This window comes from Ischnura elegans, chromosome 1, assembly GCF_921293095.1.
Source record: "Ischnura elegans chromosome 1, ioIscEleg1.1, whole genome shotgun sequence".
NCBI classification, from domain to species: Eukaryota; Metazoa; Arthropoda; class Insecta; order Odonata; family Coenagrionidae; genus Ischnura; species Ischnura elegans.
Genome location: NC_060246.1, coordinates 142141727 through 142161352, shown reverse-complemented (window position 1 = coordinate 142161352; position 19626 = coordinate 142141727). Strand labels below are relative to the sequence as shown.

Below are 19626 nucleotides of genomic sequence, written 5' to 3'. Positions count from 1 at the left end.
GCTGCTTCATAGGGGCTTTTCTTGCATGATTTTGAGCATCAGTCAAGCGTCGGTCTGGGGTCGTGTCAACCTGCCCCCTGATTGGGCCAAGTGTATGCAACAGACTTGGACCTAAAAACATTTTTTTACAGCTAATAACGCAAATAGCCAACAACTGAATGCGTATAATTTTTATTTCATGAAATGCTTTAGTAAACCATAATGCCCAAAATTTCTTAAGCTAAAACGTAAGAAAATTTGTTGAAAAAAATCCGCGTAAACGTGCTCCGATTCACCCTCTGTAGATTCAATAAAGAAAATGTCTTTCTGGCAAGCAATTTTGGTACTCATTCACGTATTTTTATATAATTTGTATCCTTATTTTATTATAATAAATTAAACATGATTAAAAACGATACAGCCGCTCTTGATTTATAAATGGTGTAAGTAAACTGTAAGTTCATTGATTGTTAGGCGGTACGAAGTTCGCCGGGTCAGCTAGTCTAGTTATATAATTTGTTTATTATTTTATTCATCATGCTCTTAAAAGAAAATGATTATTCATCATTGTATATGCCCTTCACCAATTTTACTTTAATGATAATTGTCATAGAGTTTGAAAAATTAAAAACAAATACCTGTATTTTTTCGTATTATATTTTTTGCTTACCTCTCAAGCTATTCAAGGCAAAAAATCAGCAACCTTAAAAGTTCTGTAGAAAAGTTGATGATGTCACGTACTTCACCCAGCCACCACTGCTAATTAGCTACTCCTTGGTCTTGTACATTGTTCTCTTGTGGTTCATGTTTGTTTCCATTGTTGTAATCGATTCTTTCCCTCAATGACTAGTTCTCAATGAGCAAGTTAATGGACCAGAACTCAAACTCACCAACTCATGAAGAGTTGGAGGCAACTTTTTTGGTTTCTTATTTAAAAATTTAGTATAAAGGGCTGAATGAGGAAGATTTTTTTTGTCATAACCTATCTTTCCCTTCCATTTTTGTGATTCTTCCAAATGACTATGACTTTGGGTCTCAGTGAATGACCCCATTATATAAGTCTTAATCGAGCTGTCAAAATCTATTTATACCCAGACCGCAATCCATCCACCTTTCTCAACTTCCTCTCTACTTTCCACATTTATGCAACATTAGATTCATTACCCTACATTCTATCCATATCTATATGGTGTATTGTAATTCCTTATACCACCTGTTGAATTGTTTTGTGTCTACATTCCTCCATCTTCTTTATCCCCTCCATTTTCCTTATAATTTCTTTCATGATTCATGCATTCCTATAATAAGCTCCCCATATATCTAATTTACTTTACACTGCTTTTATGATTCCTCTCTTAATGCTACCTGGCCATTCCTATACAGTCTCATATCCATTTCAATTTTTTTTGCTGATAATCCTGTCACAATCTTCATATTAAAATTGGACCTGAAGATGCTGGAGAGATTGTTGGCAAATCTGCCATCTTCTGAAGACATTGCATTGTCAGCACTGCAAGAAAATGAAGGGATTCTGTATGTAAAAGGGGAATCTTTGTCAGTTCAGAACCAAGTGTTCATGGTGGGTAGTATTTTGTTTTTGCAAAACTTTATTGCCTCCTCTCTCTTTGCATTTTTGGCTCTCAATCCATAAACCCAAGCTTCATAACATTCCCTCCCTTTCTGTACTGCTCCCCTCCAGTCCTCCATTATTAATAGATTATACCCGACTAAGATTTCCTTCAAGTTCCCTTTGTCTTCCTTAAGATGTGTAGACAGCTGTAAAACTGGGCCGCAACAATTGTTAGAGGTCTTCCATTTCTCCTATCCAAATTCTATCACTATCACTTACTTATCAATGTTTATGACCTTTGTACTCAGTTTCCCCTCTGAAAACCAAAGTTACCTTTCATTTCCGTTGTATTCAATGGTGTTTGGCGAGATGTTGTGGAACATAATGATACAATGATAAATGAAGAGCAATGCACTAAGTTTGCTCTTCATTTATCATTGTTTCATTTCCGTCCTTTCATGTACATCACTTTGTATTACCCTAAACAGATCACTCCTGCATACTTGTTCTCTTCCATCTGACCTCATACTGCCCTGTTGTGCTTGGTTCAGGTCCTTTTCATGGTTCATACAGGTCAGGGAAGTCTTGGAAATGTCAGGGAGATCAGTTTATGGTCAGGGAAAAACACCAGAGGCATAGCCAATAGATGAAAATTGTGTTTGAATGCTCTGAGCATTGCTCCATTCGAGCAGTGAGGTGGCCATTTTGTTACTATCTGGATGGGTGGCACAGGGAGTGCCTGCTTGGCTATTTGACGTTGTATCTACTACAACTACTGCTTGACCATATTTCAGAGTACAGTAGACTCTCGTTATTATGAAGTACCGATCGAAAAACCGTAGGTTCGTAATAACGAAGTTCGTATGAATGTTTCTTTTAGGAACTGTTAGTTCATAAGGCTATGCAAGGCATCGAGAAGTGTGGTTATCCAGCAGAATGCAACACTGCATTACAATTGTGCGCGAACTCACTATTGTGACGAACTGATCTGGCTGGACACGCGACGCAGCCGGAGTGGAAAAAAATCGCTGTCCCCGGGAAGGAAAAACAGGCGAAATGCTGAACAGTTCCTCACTTTACATCACATTAACAGATTATGCCCAAAGTGGGAATTCCTTTACACCACACCGCGTCACATCGGCCAACTCGAAATGTGCCAAATTTTAAATTTCGGGCACGCTTGAATTTTTCTGCGTATTCATATCTCTGAAAGTTCGTTAATCGAATTTGTGTAGGAAGAGGACTAACTGTACATCCTATTTACAAGTGGTAATGAGTGGGTCACCATGATTCCTCAGAAATGAAGTTTATTATATGATTTAAGTAAATGAAAGATCGTAGCACTTTTCCACAAGAATTTTTAATATGTAGTACGCATTAAAAATTCTTGTGGAAAAGTGCTACGATCTTTCATTTACTTAAATATGTCTAACTTCCACCAATTGAAGCCTGAATCTGTTGAACTTATTATATGATGTTGTATGTATACTGAAGTGTCTCCTACTGAAGAAAGAATCATAATTCATGGTTTTGCACACAGTGCATGAGGAGAACTTAAACATAGCGAAATGGTAATAATGTAGCGTAGTGTATATCCACCTAAATGCCATTGCTTATTCCTGGAACTTCGTAATAAGGTTATTTTGTAGCCGGTGGGACCAGGACTGAGGTTCGTAATTTCATAATAACGTTTCCTTTACCATGAATTGGAAAGGCCATTTCGTCGGGAACAACAATTTGCTTCGTAATAACGAGGACTTTGTAATAAGGTTGTGCGTAATAACGAGAGTATACTAACTTGCTGAATTTTTCCATAAAATCCCTGTTTACTCTTTTTCCGTTGGTGTAAGGTCAGGGAAAATTGAAAATGGTAATTTGGTGTGAATCCTGTTATAGACAGAGGATGAGGTTTTGTGATTGAAAAAGACCACACGTAAGTTGTTCAGGAGTATTGTTGAGTGAGCTACTTATCAATGACCTGTAAACAAAACTTATTTTGTTTTTTTTTTACCTTTTTTCATAGCCTCCATGAGGATAATTTTTAAAATAAATAAATGCTTTCGTACTGGATGGCCGCCTGGAAAATCTAGAAATGTCAGTGTCTTTGCAAAGTTGAGGAATACCAGGGATAACAATAATAAAAAATGAGGGTGAATCTTCTTTGCTCTCAGAGTCAAAGTCTTAGGGTGATTTTTCATTACCATTCTACATCTTGGTGTCTCTTCAAGATTTGAACTTCCCATTCCTAACATGTCAACGTGGCTACTTGATGTAATATATGTAAATACTTTTCATTAAATAAATTTAAAAAGTAATTTTACTTTATATGAAGTAGTTTCACCAATAATGCATTAAATTATTGTTTATATTATTCTTCTACTTCCAGTACTAATGGTGCTTACCTTTATCATACAATATACCTTTCTGGATTTTTCCATAAAAACCCTATTGACAATTGGTTTGTCATTTATAAATAGTCTAGGAATTAAAAAGATGGACTGTAAATTAGGGAAAATTTAGGGAAATCGCAATACTATATTAGAACTTCAACATGATTTCATTAATTTTTCAGGGCATGTGGATTTGTGTTTGATTCCCTTTATTAGTTAGCATTTAATGCTAGTTTTTCATTTTTATTTGCCTCAAAAAAATGGTGATGGTTGCCTTTATTGCTGAGAATATGCATAGTTCATAATTTGATACAGTTACGTGGTTTTATTTATTTCCACACAATGAAATTATCAAGGCCATATTTTTAAAATAAATACATACATACTATGTATGTATGTATGTTCTTCATTTTAAGAACAGAACTGATTTTTTTCAATGTTCTTTATTTTAGGTACAGCTTTTTACCACTCCAGGGGCTGACTATAATTATTCTTCTTGCCATAAACTTTTTTTTGGTGGCATGGGACAACAAGCTTCGTCACATCGAAATTCCTCAGAGAATCCGTTACATTCTCTCTCAGTTGGAAGGTATGCGGCAAAGATAAACTAAAAAGTAAAGTTCATTTTTATTTCTTTTTATTTTGCCCAGAGTTTCATAACTGTTCTTTATTTTATCTACCAGTTGCCTCGGAAAAGGTGCAGTGGTCCTCTAACAACTATCCTCACCTTTGTTCACCATATTCTCCTTGTATCACTTTGCAATGGACCTACAGAGATGGTCATCTTGTCAATTTGCCGTGGGCTCTTCTAGTTGCTGGAGATGTTGTCTTGATGAGGCCTGGCCAACAAGCTCCTGGCACATGTGTCTCTTTAGAGGTTAGATATGTTTATGTGTACATTTTCAGTTCCTGTTATACTGAGCAATTTATAGGTGAGTGGTTATTTTGTTGTTTAAGTTTATTTGTATAGTAGTGTGAATAAAATAGAATTTTGTTGGTGCATACATATATTGAAAGTTTTGGCACATGCATGGAATTCATTAACTTCCACCAATGAGATTCATAAAAACATCATCTTCATGGAGCATGTACGCCATATGTACTTTAAAATTTGAAATATAACCTATGTAGTCATGTTTGGATATAAAAGATTAGTATCCCAAAAAAGAACTTCAAATAAACTATTAGTGAACAAAATATGAAATAAAGTTTTGTTCAGACTATTTTTTCTGAAATTACATATGTATTTATGTGCATAGATCTTAAGAAATTGTGGTGGTTGCATGGAAGACCCTTTTTTGTTAACGGTTTGTTTTGCAAGTATGTTCTTTATTAGCTACTCATACCAGCTACTGTGCTGCATAATTAGGTAATGACATATTTTTTAGGGTTTGAATTGTATCAAACTGTTACTTCCCTATAAATATCTTTCCATTTTGCATAAATTATACCGTAACCATTTCAGAAATTTGAGTACGGCTGTTGCTTTATGAGAATACTTACTTAATTCAAAGTGTTATATTCTGTTGAATTAACACATTCAGAGCTGAGGTTGGTGATAGTTATCTTTCTCATCTGACTAACGGAGTGTCATTGTACCTATTAAAAATATTATTTTCTCTTCGTTCAATACCATTCCATGTATCTGTGGATCCATAGATTACATGCCCCTCTAAGTATGCTGTTTCTTGGAAATTATATTGCTGTAAAACCTCTATGTAGTGAACCTCTTTACATCATAAACCTCCATACTTCATACCACCCCTACGGTCCCATCAGATTTACATGTAAATTTATAGGCCAGCCTCTTTTTAGTGAACCTCTTTATCTCATGAAAACTTCAACTTTTCATACCAAGGAGACACCCCCCAGACTGCCTAACTACCTCCGCAAATTGTACCGAGATGACTAGAGACCATTAATGCAGTCGCGATTATGTACGTGGAATGACATTTTCAGCAATAGATGTTTCACTTTTATTTTTTTATTACACCTTTAATATGCTGTAATTTTCACGTTAACCATTAGTTATGACCATTTTGTTCCATGTGAGAGCATAACTAATAATAAATAAGATAAAAGATATCAAACCATCCTAATCATTTTAAGCGACTGTTGAATTGAGAGAGATCACATCATTTTCTCTTGAATCATGGTAAAAATTAGAGATGGGTCGAATAACAGATTTCTCGAACTTGAATATCGAATTCGAATGCTAAATAATTGCTTGAATATTCGAATACCTCGAATACTAAACGATGAATGCAGGAATGTTTGACTAGGTTGCCTATGCAGCAGGAAACCCAAGATTTTGATGAGTAATTGTGATTTCCTTTAAAGAATTCAAACTGGAATTTAGCTGATTAATGGAATATTTTAATTTTATGGAAACAATTTGGGCTTATAGTTGATTCAACTAACATCTCTCTCAAATATCCCAAGGGGACACACCACCTAGTGAAAAAATGATTTCATGCCATCTCGGCATTTACACTGCTACGATGGATTTCTGTCTGATGTATACATTCTTTTCTACCAAACGCCATTTCAGCGGCTTGCCCATCTGATACTCAGCTTCATCCAACTTCTTATTTTCAACAGGTAGCTCGCTTCACTCCCACTCCTGCTGTCAAGTGCTAGCAGACTATCTTAGGCGTTTTGCAAAATACACACGCTTCTCCACTGGATTTTCTTCATTATTTTCAGTCCATCTTTGGAAGGTCTCACGAGATAGGAGATGAATTCGAATTGGTGGCAGGGAGAAACCAAGTATCCTGAGAAAATATCCCTTCGTCTGTGACTGTGACAATAGAGATTTATAGCATAACTCATAAATTGTAACTTATTCTATTTTTTCAGAAAAAAATACCGCATCAACTTCCGAGAAGCTCAGCTGCGAGGATATCGAGTTTCACTAAAATGCTAGGTCTCTGTCGTACTATTCTTCGTCTTTCCGACATTTATTTTCTTGCGTGAAATGCTTAAATAAAGTCATAAATACGTCGTGTTTGGTCTTATTCCTTTTTAAATTACGCGCACATTACTTATATTTCAATCTAATAAAGGTGTAATATCAATTGCCGAAAGTCATTGTTAGACATCTTTTGGGCTAGTAGATGACTAATGCAACAGTTGACCTCCAGAAATGGGGAACTTCGAAGCAGGTAGGCAGGAAAAGGTCAGTGGGTGAGAAAAGGGGGGAGGGCATGAAACACGTTTTTATTGTTCTCGTGTAACTTGATATTTTTTTCGAAGCTAAGGTCTTCGTAATACGATCCCTGGGCGAGCTGGGAACTTTTGTTTGATTTCGGAGAAGAGGAAATCGTCAGAGAGGGTGAGGCGAATGCTGAATGGAGGGGGATAGCGGATCGTGGGAAATGTTGCTATCCCACGGCACTGGATGGATGCGGGAAAATTGTCAGTGGGGGAGAAAGAGTGAAGGGTGAAACACGATTCCATTATTTTCCTGTAACTTGATATTTTCTTTTGAAGCTTTTGCTTTATGGTCTTCGTAATACGAACCTTGCGCGAGCTGGGGCCTTTTGTTTGATTTGGAAGAGGATGAAAGCGTCTGAGTAGAGGCCAAGGGCTGATGGATGGAGGGGGTAGTGGATTTTGGGAATTGTGCTACGTAGTTACTATCCCACGGCACTGATTGTGAGGTTCTCCTGATGGGGGACATCGGGGAATTTCGTATATTTTCCTATTTCGGTTCCCCATGTCGAACTCTTTTCACCGCTCTAACCCGCGAATTTGATCTAGTTCGTCAACTTGCCTAAAACGGCGCTGCGTGCACTAAACGACTACAGTTCTCTACATTTTCCGAGTCAACTACCAACGACGTGCGTGCAACAGTATATGACGTGAAATTTTAAAGTATTCGAGACGGTACCTTTAGCATAACTATTCGAGACCTCGAATATCGAATACTTACTAGCATTCGAGGTATTCAAGTATTCGCGGACACTATTCGCACATCTCTAGTAAAAATCATTCGAAAGTGCTCGCTTTCTGTAATCATTAAATATTAAATATATTTTCACTGATGCATGCATGTGTATTTAAACACACAAATATAATGGTTTAAAAGACAGTAGTGCCTTTCATTTCCAAAGGATATGAAAAAATGGTGCCTATCAATAAAACCTCTCTATAGTGAACCTCCATACATCAAATCGCCCAAATTTTAATTTTGGTCCCCTTCATTATGATGTACAGAGGTTTTACAGTAATATCACTGCTTTTTTATGTCTCAATTAATTTTCCTCCAATCTTGAGTTATAAATGTATTTTAATTTTGTATAATAGAATTTTCCTCATTGTAAGTAATACATATAACCAGAAAATAAGTTGTGGATAGACCATTACAATAGGTGATAGGTTCTGCTTCATTGACATTAGTAATATTTACTTAAGTGAGGAATCCTTTCAGAGGAAGATTGAGTTATTATTTTTAGTAGAGATGGGTCGAATAGCAGATTTCTCGAACTTGAATATCGAATTCGAATATTAAATCATTGCTCGAATATTCGAATACCTCAAATACTAGAGTTGCGCAAAGCATATCAAACATACGTTTCTTCTTCTATTTCCCTTGATGAATGTATAAATAAAAACGCATCCAGTGGAATGTTTCGTTCTTTACTATCGTTTTTCAAGGGGATGGACGAAAAAAACGATGAAGGCGGGAATGTTTGACTCGGTTGCCTATGCAGCAGGAAACACAAGATTTTGGGGAGTAAGTTTGATTTCCTTTAAAGGATTCGAACAGGAATTTAGCTGATTAATGGAATATTTTAATTTTATGGAAACAATTGGGCATATAGTTGATTCAACTAACATCTCTTTCAAATATTCTAAGGGGACACATCACCTCACGAAAAATGATTGCATGCCGTCTCGGCATTTACACTGCTACGATGGATTTCTGTCTGATGTATACATTCTTATCTACCAAATGCCATTTCAGCGGCATGCCCATCTGATACTCAGCCTCATCCAACTTCTTATTTTCAACAGGTAGCTCGCTTTACCCCCACTCCTACTGTCAAGTGCTAGCGGACAATCCGAGGTGTTTTGCAAAATACACGCGCTTCTCCACCAGATTTTCTTCAATTATTTTCAGTCCATCTTTGGAAGTTCTCATGAGATAAAAAGATGAGTTCGAATTGCTATCAGGGAGAAACCAAATATCCTGAGAAAATATCCCTTCGTCTGTGACTGTAACAATAGAGATTTATAGCACAACTCATAAGTTGCAACTTGATATATGTTTTCGGAAAAAAATACCGCATCAACTTCCGAGAAGCTCTGCTGCTAATATTGAGTTTCGCCAGAATGCTAAGTCTCTGTCGTATTTTGACATGTATTTCCTTGTGTAAAATGCTTAAATAAGGTCAGAAATACGTCGTGTTTGGTCTTATTCTTTTTTAAATTATTCGCACATTACTAATATTTCAATCCAATAATGGCGTGATATTCAAATGCCTTCTCCTCCTCCAGCCAGCTCCTTCCAGACCTCCAGCAATGGGGAACTTTGGAGCAGGTAGGCAGAAAAAGGTCAGTGGGGGAGAAAGAGGGAAGGGTGAAACACGATTCTATTACTCTCCTGTAACTTGATATTTTCTTTTGAAGCTTTTGATTTATGGTTTTTGTAATACGAACCCTGCGTGAGCTGGGGCCTTTTGTTTGATTTCGGAGAGGAAGAAAGTGTCGGAGGAGGGTCCGAGGGCTGATGAATGGAGGGGGTAGCGGATTTTGGGAATTGTGCTACGTAGTTACCATCCCACGGCACTGAGGTTCTCCTGGTGGGGGAATCGGGGATTTCCGAATTTTTTCACCCGATCATTTTCGGTTCCCCATGTCGAACTCTTTTCACCACTCTAATCCGCTAATTTGATGTAGTTTGTCAACTTGTCTAAAACGCCGCTGCATACTCTAAAGGACTAGAGTTCTCTACATTTTTCCGAGTCAGCTACCAACGACGAAAGTGCGACAGTGTATGGTGCAAAATTCAAAGTATTCGAGGTATTCGAGATTGTACCTTTAGCATTATTATTCGAGATCTCGAGTATTGAATACTTTCTAGTATTTGAGGTATTCGAGTATTTGCGGATACTATAGGCTCATCTCTAGTAGTTACTATCCCACGGCACTGAGGTTCTCCTGGGGGGGGGGAAATCAGGGATTTTCGGATTTTTTCACCCGATCATTCTTGGTTCCCCATGTCGAACTCTTTTCACCGGTCTAATCCACGATTTTGATGTAGTTCGTCAACTTGCCTTAAACGTCGCTGCATGCACTAAACGACTAGTTCTCTACATTTTTCCGAGCAACTACCAATGACGTGCGTGCAACAGTGTATGATGCAAAATTCAAAGTATTCGAGGTATTCGAGATGGTTACCTTTAGCATAAATATTCAAGATGTCGAATATCGAATACTTTCTAGTATTCGAAATATTCGAGTAATGGCGGATACTATTCGCACATCTCTAATTTTTAGTTATTTCTTAAATTAATATTTTTTAATTGATAACATAATTTTGCTTGCAATGTGAAATTTGGCTGAATTAATTAAAATTTGATTATGGTCTTGAAAGGAAGGTTACATGCCATGTATACTCTCATACTCACCTGCCAATAAAAATGACTTTTGTCTCTGTTCCTAGTATTTTATTTTTAACTAAAATTATGATTGAATTTTTGATGAATTTCTGAATTATTTTTCTAGGATTTCTATTGGAATAGAAGCTTAGTATTTAATGATAAGAATACATGTTAATTTCATGTACAAGGGGTTTCGTGATAAAATGGAGGAAAGATTCAAATTTTCTTTTTAATCGTGAAAAGTGATGTTTAGTCATAGTTTTCATCTTTGTCTTTCAGGACAAGGAAGGCACTGTGTTGCAGGCTGGGGAAGTATACTCTCCTCCATTACATGAGCAAGTGAGAGAGGTTTTCAGTGTTCCCAAAGCCAGAACACCTCTACCAAATGCTTGCCATGCTCTTCAAGAGACCCCATATTTGAATAACCTTCGAACAGCCCTGAATGGTGCTCTTAGTAGGCCAGCATCTTGCCAAAATAGGGGATTGCATCTACTCATGGTTACCTGTATAGAGCAAGCTGCTGTACCCACAATTCTTGTATGTTTTCCAGTTCTCTTCTGTTTGGAAAAATTTATTGATGTTTTTCTAATTAATTCTAATATTTAACTGTTCTGAGTTATTGAATATTTTTTTATCAAATGGCTTGTGAAATCCTGGCAGACTGTTTTGCTATCTTGTTTCCTAGCTTTATTTTGGGAATCATAACTTGAGTGGAGTATCCTTGGTTAATGTCTTTTGTTTATGTCCTTTCATCCATCATCATTTTCTCAGCTAGTTTTCATGGTTATTGATGTGTAATATATGGCATGTTCTGCCTGTAGCTCATCTATTCCCAATCACTGTAGGAAATTCTCCCTTCCTGAACCTTCTGAACTTATGTTATAAGTGGGAGATTTTTCATGTTATGCAATCATCTTGAGATCACCCTTTCCTCAATTCCTTTCAAAACTCCAACCTCTTCATGAGATGGAGGGTAAAAAAGTATCTTAACTTGTGGACCCCATTTCTGAAGGGTGATCTTGTGAGGTCAATGATAAACTAGAATTTAGTACCCTAGAATTTAAAGATAGTTCTCTGCTATCAGGATTTTATATCATGTGTGCTCTTTACATTTAGATGTTACATTTGTAACTCTTGGAGAATCCAAGGGGCTAAAATTCATACAGGCAATTATTGGCAGGATTTTCTTACGTGAATGATATCTTTAATCAAGTTTTTAATTTGATTAATATTTTTTTTGTCATTTAAAACTCTCCATTTGTATATTTTTGTGTTATCTTATTTCTATTCTAGGTTTCTGTGATATTCATTTGTATTCTACGGCATCTTTACCTGTCGCAGTGGGTTGGTGCTGGTCACTGGACTGAAATGTTTCTCCTGCTGCCTGCCTCTGTATCCCTCCCTTTACTTCCAATTGTATTCCCTACATTTTGGCTTTTTTTCAATTCACTTGGAATGGCTCGCATCCAAGCACTCTTCCAGTCCACAAATCAGAGTCGGGTGAGTACATATGTACTTACTTTTGTGATACACATAAGGATGAGAATGTGTCATTTCTTGAAGAAATTTTGAGTGAATATTTTGTAATAAGAGATCCTCTTGTACGTAGTCCTTCTTTGCATGTGTGACATGTCCAATGGTTATGAGCCCATCATGTTTTTCTTACCATAATTGACTCCTCTATCCTGGTTTTGACCTTTTTCTATAAGACTACTCAGCCACTTCACTTTTTTGCTCTGGGGTACATATTATGTACTTAGACAATTAACTTTCCATAGTTTTGTTAGTCTATTTAAATCTGGTATCCCTCACATTTTTATTTATTCAATGTTGGTGATGCCAATTTTTTATCATCCAATCTACTCAGGGCATTGCAAACATCAGTTTGGATGAAAGATCTCTTTGAGGAAGCCATTGTGCTTGTTTGTGAAGTGGGCTGTGGTCATGGTCACATCATGTTTTTTAAAATGCTCCTTCCCTGGTAGACTTTGCTGAAAAATTTATTTAGTTGATACTATAAAATCCCTATATAAGGGATCTCCATTCAGCAAAATTTGACAAACAACTCCCTATACGAAGTCCTGGCTGTGGTACCAGACCCTTTCCATTCATATTGTATGGAGAACCCTTATTAATACAAAAACTCCCTTTCTGGATTTTTCATGGAGGAAAAGTGTATTTGTGTCCAGAGTAAATCTAATTTTGACTAGAGGATGAGTATGATATTGGGAGGTGTATTGTGAAAATGAGCTGCATAAGTTTGGGTTTAGCTAATGGTAGTTAATTTAAAGATTATTTTATATGATATATTTTTTTGTATAATTTTCTAAGATGAGTATGTTTGATGATAGTTCTAATGTGCAAAAATGACTATGCATTTAAGATGATGTACATGGTTTACTTTGATGATAAAGTTATATTAATTTTAAATTTACTTTGATGATTATGCTATAATTACGTTGAATTTACAATGGCGGCTTTGTGTATGGTGGTGTAGTGTATATGATATTGCAAAACTGTTATTCCCTGGGATATGGGATGTATTTATAATCATTTAGATAAAATAAATAAGTAATGACATATGAACTTAGGCTCTATTTAGGAACAATGTCCTCCATAATGAGACATTTTTCATTTAGTAATAATTCTACTGTGTGTTTACATGCAATTTCTTCTTAATTCCACTCTTTGAAGCCAGGGTGACTAGTGAAAAAATTAGGTTGCCTCCAGGTGCCCCAATGCAAAGGAATGCCCCAGCACAATAGCATTTGTGCTTTTGATGTTATAGACTGTTGACCGGAGGTAGGCACAGAAATACTGGAATGGACTCATTTAGAATATTTTTGAGGGGAAGGAGTGGGAATATCAGGATTTTTATACCTTCAGAGGAATCACATCCAGATGCCTACATTTGAGTAGAATTCCTAACCTGCAGCAGAATAAGGAAGTCATAAAATATATATACATATATACAGGCCAAATATAAATACATGTATATAAGTATTTGATGGCATATAAGATGCACTTTTTTTCCTAAATTTGGTCTCAAAAAAGTTACCTGCGTCTTATACGTGAAGGACACAGGTTAACTTTCAATACTGAATGCTATTTTTAGCCTGGATAAAGGTCTAGACACACACAACTTTTTCTACATCTACCATAATTATTTTATCAGGTTTAACTAAATTTTTGCCAACAAAAATATAGCTCAAAAGAGAGAACTGGGGTGGTTTCCTTCCGACACCGCACCGTTCCCGTCAAAAAGTAAATGAAACTAGTAGCGCTCGCTCCGCCCTCGGTGCGAAGAAGCGGGGAGTAGCACATAGTGCAACATTGTACTACTCGTTCAACGTATGACGCCCGACACACGTGTCGGTATCGGTGCTACTCTGTATAAACGTGTCGGTATCAGTGCTTAAAACTATTTGTTTAAGAAAAATACCCTGGAAAATATGACTACAGGAAACAAGAGATTAAGCTATACAATTCAGTATAAACTAGGAGTGTTAAACTACGCCAAAGTGCATGGAAACAGAGCAGCAGCAAGGCATTTCGGTCCACCACCTACCGAAAAAATGATACGTACTTGGCGACTGCAGGAAGATCAACTGAAGACTGCTAAAAAACAAAAACATAACCTTCGATGCCCAGCTCCATCTTGGCCTGAACTTGAAAATGCCGTAAAAATTTGGGTGATAGATAAGAGGAATTCTGGGATAAGTGTTTCAACCAAAATGATAATCAATGAGGCCAAAGGATTTGCAGAAAAACATGGGAATCAGAACTTCTCTGGGTCTGAGGGCTGGTGCTACAGGTTCATTAAAAGGCAAGGCTTATCAATGCGCACAAAAACAACTATTGCACAGAAAATGTCAGCAGATTATGAAGAAAAAATACTAGCATTTCATAGGTTTGTTATAAATGCACGCAAGAAAACTTCTTTTGAGCTCGGTCAAATAGGAAATATGGATGAAATTCCACTCACATTTGATGTACCATCCAACAAGACTGTGAGTATTAAAGGGTCTAAATCAATAACCATAAAAACCACAGGTCATGAAAAAACCCGATATACGGTAGTTCTAACATGTTGTGCTGATGGCACAAAACTACCGCCGTTTTTCATATTCAAAAGAAAAACTCATCCGAAAGAAAAACTTCCAACGGGTGTAATTGTTCATGTTCATCCGAAAAGCTGGATGGACGAAGCTGGAATGAAACTGTGGTTACAGAACATATGGGCGAGGCGACCTGGTAGACTCTTAAGAAAACCCTCTCTTTTGGTTTTGGATCAGTTTAGCGCCCATAGAACTGGAACCATAAAGAATAAAGCGAGAGAATTAAGAACCCAGGTAGCTGTCATTCCTGGTGGACTGACTAGCCAATTGCAGCCTTTAGATGTATCGGTGAATAAGCCATTTAAGGAAAAAGTGCGAGAACGATGGAACAAGTGGATAGGAGAGGCACATCACGCCCTCACACCCTCTAGTAGAATGAAGCGGCCCTCTATTTCACAAGTGTGCGAGTGGGTCAAAAGATCTTGGGAGGACTTAAAGGCTGAAATAATTGTTAAGTCCTTTAAGAAGTGCGGAATCAGTAATGCTCTTGACGGAACAGAAGACGACGCATTATTCGAAGAAGGTGATACTAGCGATGATGGAAACGGTAGTGATGACGATATTCTCGTTTTCGATGATGATGATAGTGAAAAGGATTTTTATGGTTTTGAAAGTGGTTAAAGTCTAATTTCATGATAGGCAACGTTTTCCTTGAATCTGTGTTTTTTATTGTTTCTGCTTTACTTTTGTATTATGTTTGATTGCTTGCCGTTCACTCATTTATTCATTATTGAAATTTACATATCATGTTCAAAATAGCTTGCCGTTTTTTAATTTTCCTTAATAAAAATATGTTTGGTAATTGCATTCAATGATTGTTTATTTGGCTTTTACGAAACGTGAGAACTAAAAGAAAGCACATTTTAAGTTATTGTGGTACCGTGCTGTCGCGCGGACTATTGAAACTTTTTTTCCTTGTGTGTGGCCTTCTAAATAAGGGTGCGTCTTGTATGCCGTCAAATATGGTATTTTCTAGGAATTTTGTTACTCTGATTGCATAAACCTGTAGGATGTTTGGAATGGTGGTTGAAGTTCAGGTTTGAAGATATTTTCTAACTTCTTCTAACTTCTAGGGACTAATAGATATAAAAAACACACTAAATTAAGCACAAATTCTCTCCCTACCTGAATAATTAATACAGGTTCAGATCCCCTGAATATTCCATACTCTATGTTTCAGAGTCATCGAATGGAGGCATGCACATAAAAAAAAAATTTGCACTATTTTGAATAATTTCTTGGGGAAGGGTGAGACAAGTTGATATATTTGGTATTTGCCTGCAAATCATTTTTTGGCCCTCACCTCCATGCAAAATTTTAGCTGTCCAACTCTTCTGGAAGTGATCAGGAATTTATATCCATCAGTGAGGGATTCAGTCAGTCATGGGATGGCTTATTTATGTTATGAACTTGCTCAGTTTGTCAATAGCATCAGAAATTTTGACCATTCGAAAAAAATGTCCCTTTGAGAACACTTTAGGTGCTATGTTTGTGGCTCATGTCATCATTCTAGGTGAACCCTCTTCTCATCCTGGGAAAATGCAACCCCCTAAGCACATCATTACACCCATGTCTCGTATAGCGCAAGGGATGCGTTCCTTGGGGTCTTTGCGCTATACGAATTTGCGTTATACGAGAGCGTTTAAACATTGGGAAGATAGGGATGCGTTCCTGGTAGCATAGGTCTTGGGTATTGAATTTCCTCTAAAACATATATATTCCCATAAATAGCCTTAGAAAACATTATTTATATAAATTTTTATAGTTTAAAACATCTTTAAAGATAGTATGCACGCATTTTAAGACTTTTATTCACATTAAAAAAAAATTCTTACGTGCTTTTGAAATTCCCTCCTGTCGTGCGGGTGGGCTAACATCTGCTATCTCAGGGGTTCGTAATGCATTGCCGGCAGTTGACGATTTTTCAAACCAGTCTAAAAACAACTATTGCGTCACCCAGGCCCTTTTGTCGCTCATCGAAATGACAGGCAAATGCTACTTTGAATGCCATTTCATAGCTAGCGGAGTTTATGAATGATAAATCATTTTAATTTGAAGTTATCCAAGTCATTAGCAGCTACGTGAAACAGTCTTCAAATGCCTTGAAATCTGACCCAGGTTTTCCTTCCCTGAAAATGAATGAACGAGAATGCATTCTTTTCCAAAAGAATATCGTCTCGTCAACACTAAAAACTAGTTGAGGGGGAAAGGAGCCACTTTCAATCACAGCTTGGAGTTCATCAGAAAATGTTGCGGTGACTGTGCTATCAACACTTGCAGATTCACCTGATATCGCCGCACTGAAAATACCTGCTTGCCGTTTAAATTCTGGAACCAACCGGAGCTTTCACTAAATGTCTCGGAGCGATTACCACTCTCGTCTTTTTGTACTGATTCACTATGAACTTTCCGTATGTGTAGACCGCTTGGTTGAAGTTGGTGCGGCTGAGGTCACTGATGTTTTAACTTCGTCTTTATTCAGAATAAGGCATCGTGCGTTTAAACTTCCCCGCAATATCGCTTTGACGCTCTCCATTTTCAAAGCAATTGACCTATATCAATTTGTCTTCTAGGTTTATGGTTTTTCTTGATAAATTCTTGATTTTTCTACCCGCATTCCTATTTTTTGCCATTTTCTCATGGTTTTTACTCTGCATGGCTCTATCGAAATCACCTTCTACTGCTGAACTGTATTCTTGAGACGCAGAGGGCCTAAGACTGCGGGGAGGGAACGAAGCTATTGTGTTTTAGACTCTATAACGGACCCTCTTATATGTTGATGCTATTCATGCGCAACTCGGCCACCACTCCATATCTCCCCTGTGAATACCGATGACATTGAAGGCTTTAGCGTAGACTCTCTACCTGGAAGTCAATCGCCCGATAACCTATGACGGCAAAAATTACGTCTCAACCAATATTGCTTAAAAAATAACTCATTTCCACTAGCCCCACGCTTAATTAATGATCTAAATTAACTCATTCTGTTAAGGAGACGAGATAAATTACTTTGGTAGGCCGGCTATCTGGACCCAATGACGAGTAATACTTTTGGCCATTGCACAGCAATGGATTTCGATTAATATATAAACAGAAAAGAAAATTTGAGGCAAGCAATAATATTAATATGCGTAAAATGATAGAAATTTCGTGTGTACTTAGCGCCAGTTCACGTTTTATCACGAGAGCGTTTAAAATTTTTGATTAGGCTACACTGCGTTGCAATGTTTCCCCGAGGAACGAATTTGTGCTATACGAGACATGGGTGTATATGTATTCTTGCTATGAAGTCGCCATTTTCCCAGTCCTGTAGAATTCACTGTTATATGGAAAAATATATGGAGGTTTTACTATATCTCTCAAACTTGCTAAATTATTTTCACCTTTCGGGTATAAGTTACGACAAATCTTGTGCGGGTAGTTATACATGTCTATGTTGTCAGTTGTATCATTAAGTACATATTGATAAATTTAATTATTTTCTCTCTTATGGGAAATTTGACTTACCTAAAAGATGACTCAAGTAATATTTGTTGTTTAGTTGTGAATTACAACTTATTGGATGGATCTTTGTTAGTAACATTGCAAATTTCAGCTCATTGTTAATGGTATTGAATACATAGTTGTATTTCATTATCCCTGAAAGTATACCATCATCTTATTCTTGATAGCCTGTTCCCCTGGATCCATTTGATGAGACTGATTTGAGTGAACCAACCCATCCAGCTATTGAAATCTCCTGGAGAGAAGTTAATAACTGCCTATTGGATGTGATTTCTGGCAAGGGAAAAGTCCTTTGTCGAACAGCTAACCTTCTTCATGTTCTTGGTTCAGTTACGGTAAGTTGTATGGTGTATCTATTTTTAATTACTTCACTGAGCCAATTTTCACCAAAAGCAACTGCATGTGTATTTGATTTGGTGCTGTGAAGTAGAAGCAGTTGAAGTGGTTAAATTACTATTTATCAATAAATGTTTTATGCATTATTTTTATCATACCTTTGCTGTTTAATCCAACCTGATGCAAAGAGACCAACCTCATAGCAAAGGTACTTATTTAGGAAATGGAAGAATACAATGAATGCTAATAGAGAATTCTCTAAGCATGGAACTTCTAGCTATGTTATATTCAAGCTATGTCCGCTATGGAGATGTGGGAAAAAAGAACATTTACAATGTAACCCTCTGTTTTTTAGTATGATGAATGAACTGATAGTTTAAAGCTATTCTTTTAAACAAATTTGTATGATGTCACATTTAACTGTTGCAATTCATGTTGCAGTAAATGTCCTTTTGGGGGTCTTTACATCACTAAGGAAGGTTTTGAAAATGATCAATATAACTACTTTTTACAAATTACAATAAATTTAACTGTAAATAATGCTGTTGTTGCCCCATGAGTTGTTTTTTTTATCCATGCTTTGCTTTTAGGCCCTGTGCTGTGTTGATAAGAAGGGAATTCTTTCCTGGCCAAATCCAACTGCAGAAAAAGTATTCTTTCTTCGAAGTTCCAAGCCTACCTCAAGATCTTCCAGGTAAATTTTTTATGGATATGTGTTATTTTTATCACTACACATTCTTATATTTTTTAATAAGAGTAAATATGCATTTATTTTCAGTGTCATCAGCATGAATGCATGCTATAATGCTCCACCAACTGCTGGCGGTGATGTGGGACAGCATTACAAGGGTGCAGGTGAAGAAGCTGATGTTGATATGACCGATGGCCCAAAGCCAACTTTCCGCAGCCATGGTAATTAACTAAATAAAGTATGAAATTGTGTGAAAAATTCAAAGGGAAAAAAATCATTCAATTACATTGAGGGTGACTCCCATAAAAGTTCTCACTGTGGCAACTCCCCAGACTAATCAAGAGCAAACACCTCTATGTGTTCTAAGTCCAGGCCTTGCTCTCCGGCTCTGGTGCTGTGCGTCCGATTTCCATACCACCTTGTTTGGTAG

At 36.9% G+C, this 19626-nt stretch overlaps 1 protein-coding gene across 5 annotated transcripts in view; it reads left to right on the top strand.

The window, feature by feature from the left end:
• The window catches only part of LOC124171144 (transmembrane protein 94), a 76882-nt gene that overhangs the window by 7701 nt on the left and 49555 nt on the right, over positions 1-19626 (top strand). For all 5 annotated transcript variants that reach the window (XM_046550296.1, XM_046550290.1, XM_046550301.1 and 2 more), the window contains 7 exons: positions 4392-4528; positions 4623-4816; positions 10827-11084; positions 11841-12047; positions 18337-18504; positions 19096-19199; positions 19284-19417. In XM_046550296.1, the coding sequence (XP_046406252.1) occupies positions 4392-4528; positions 4623-4816; positions 10827-11084; positions 11841-12047; positions 18337-18504; positions 19096-19199; positions 19284-19417 (1202 nt within the window). The remainder of the gene's footprint in view (positions 1-4391; positions 4529-4622; positions 4817-10826; positions 11085-11840; positions 12048-18336; positions 18505-19095; positions 19200-19283; positions 19418-19626) is intronic.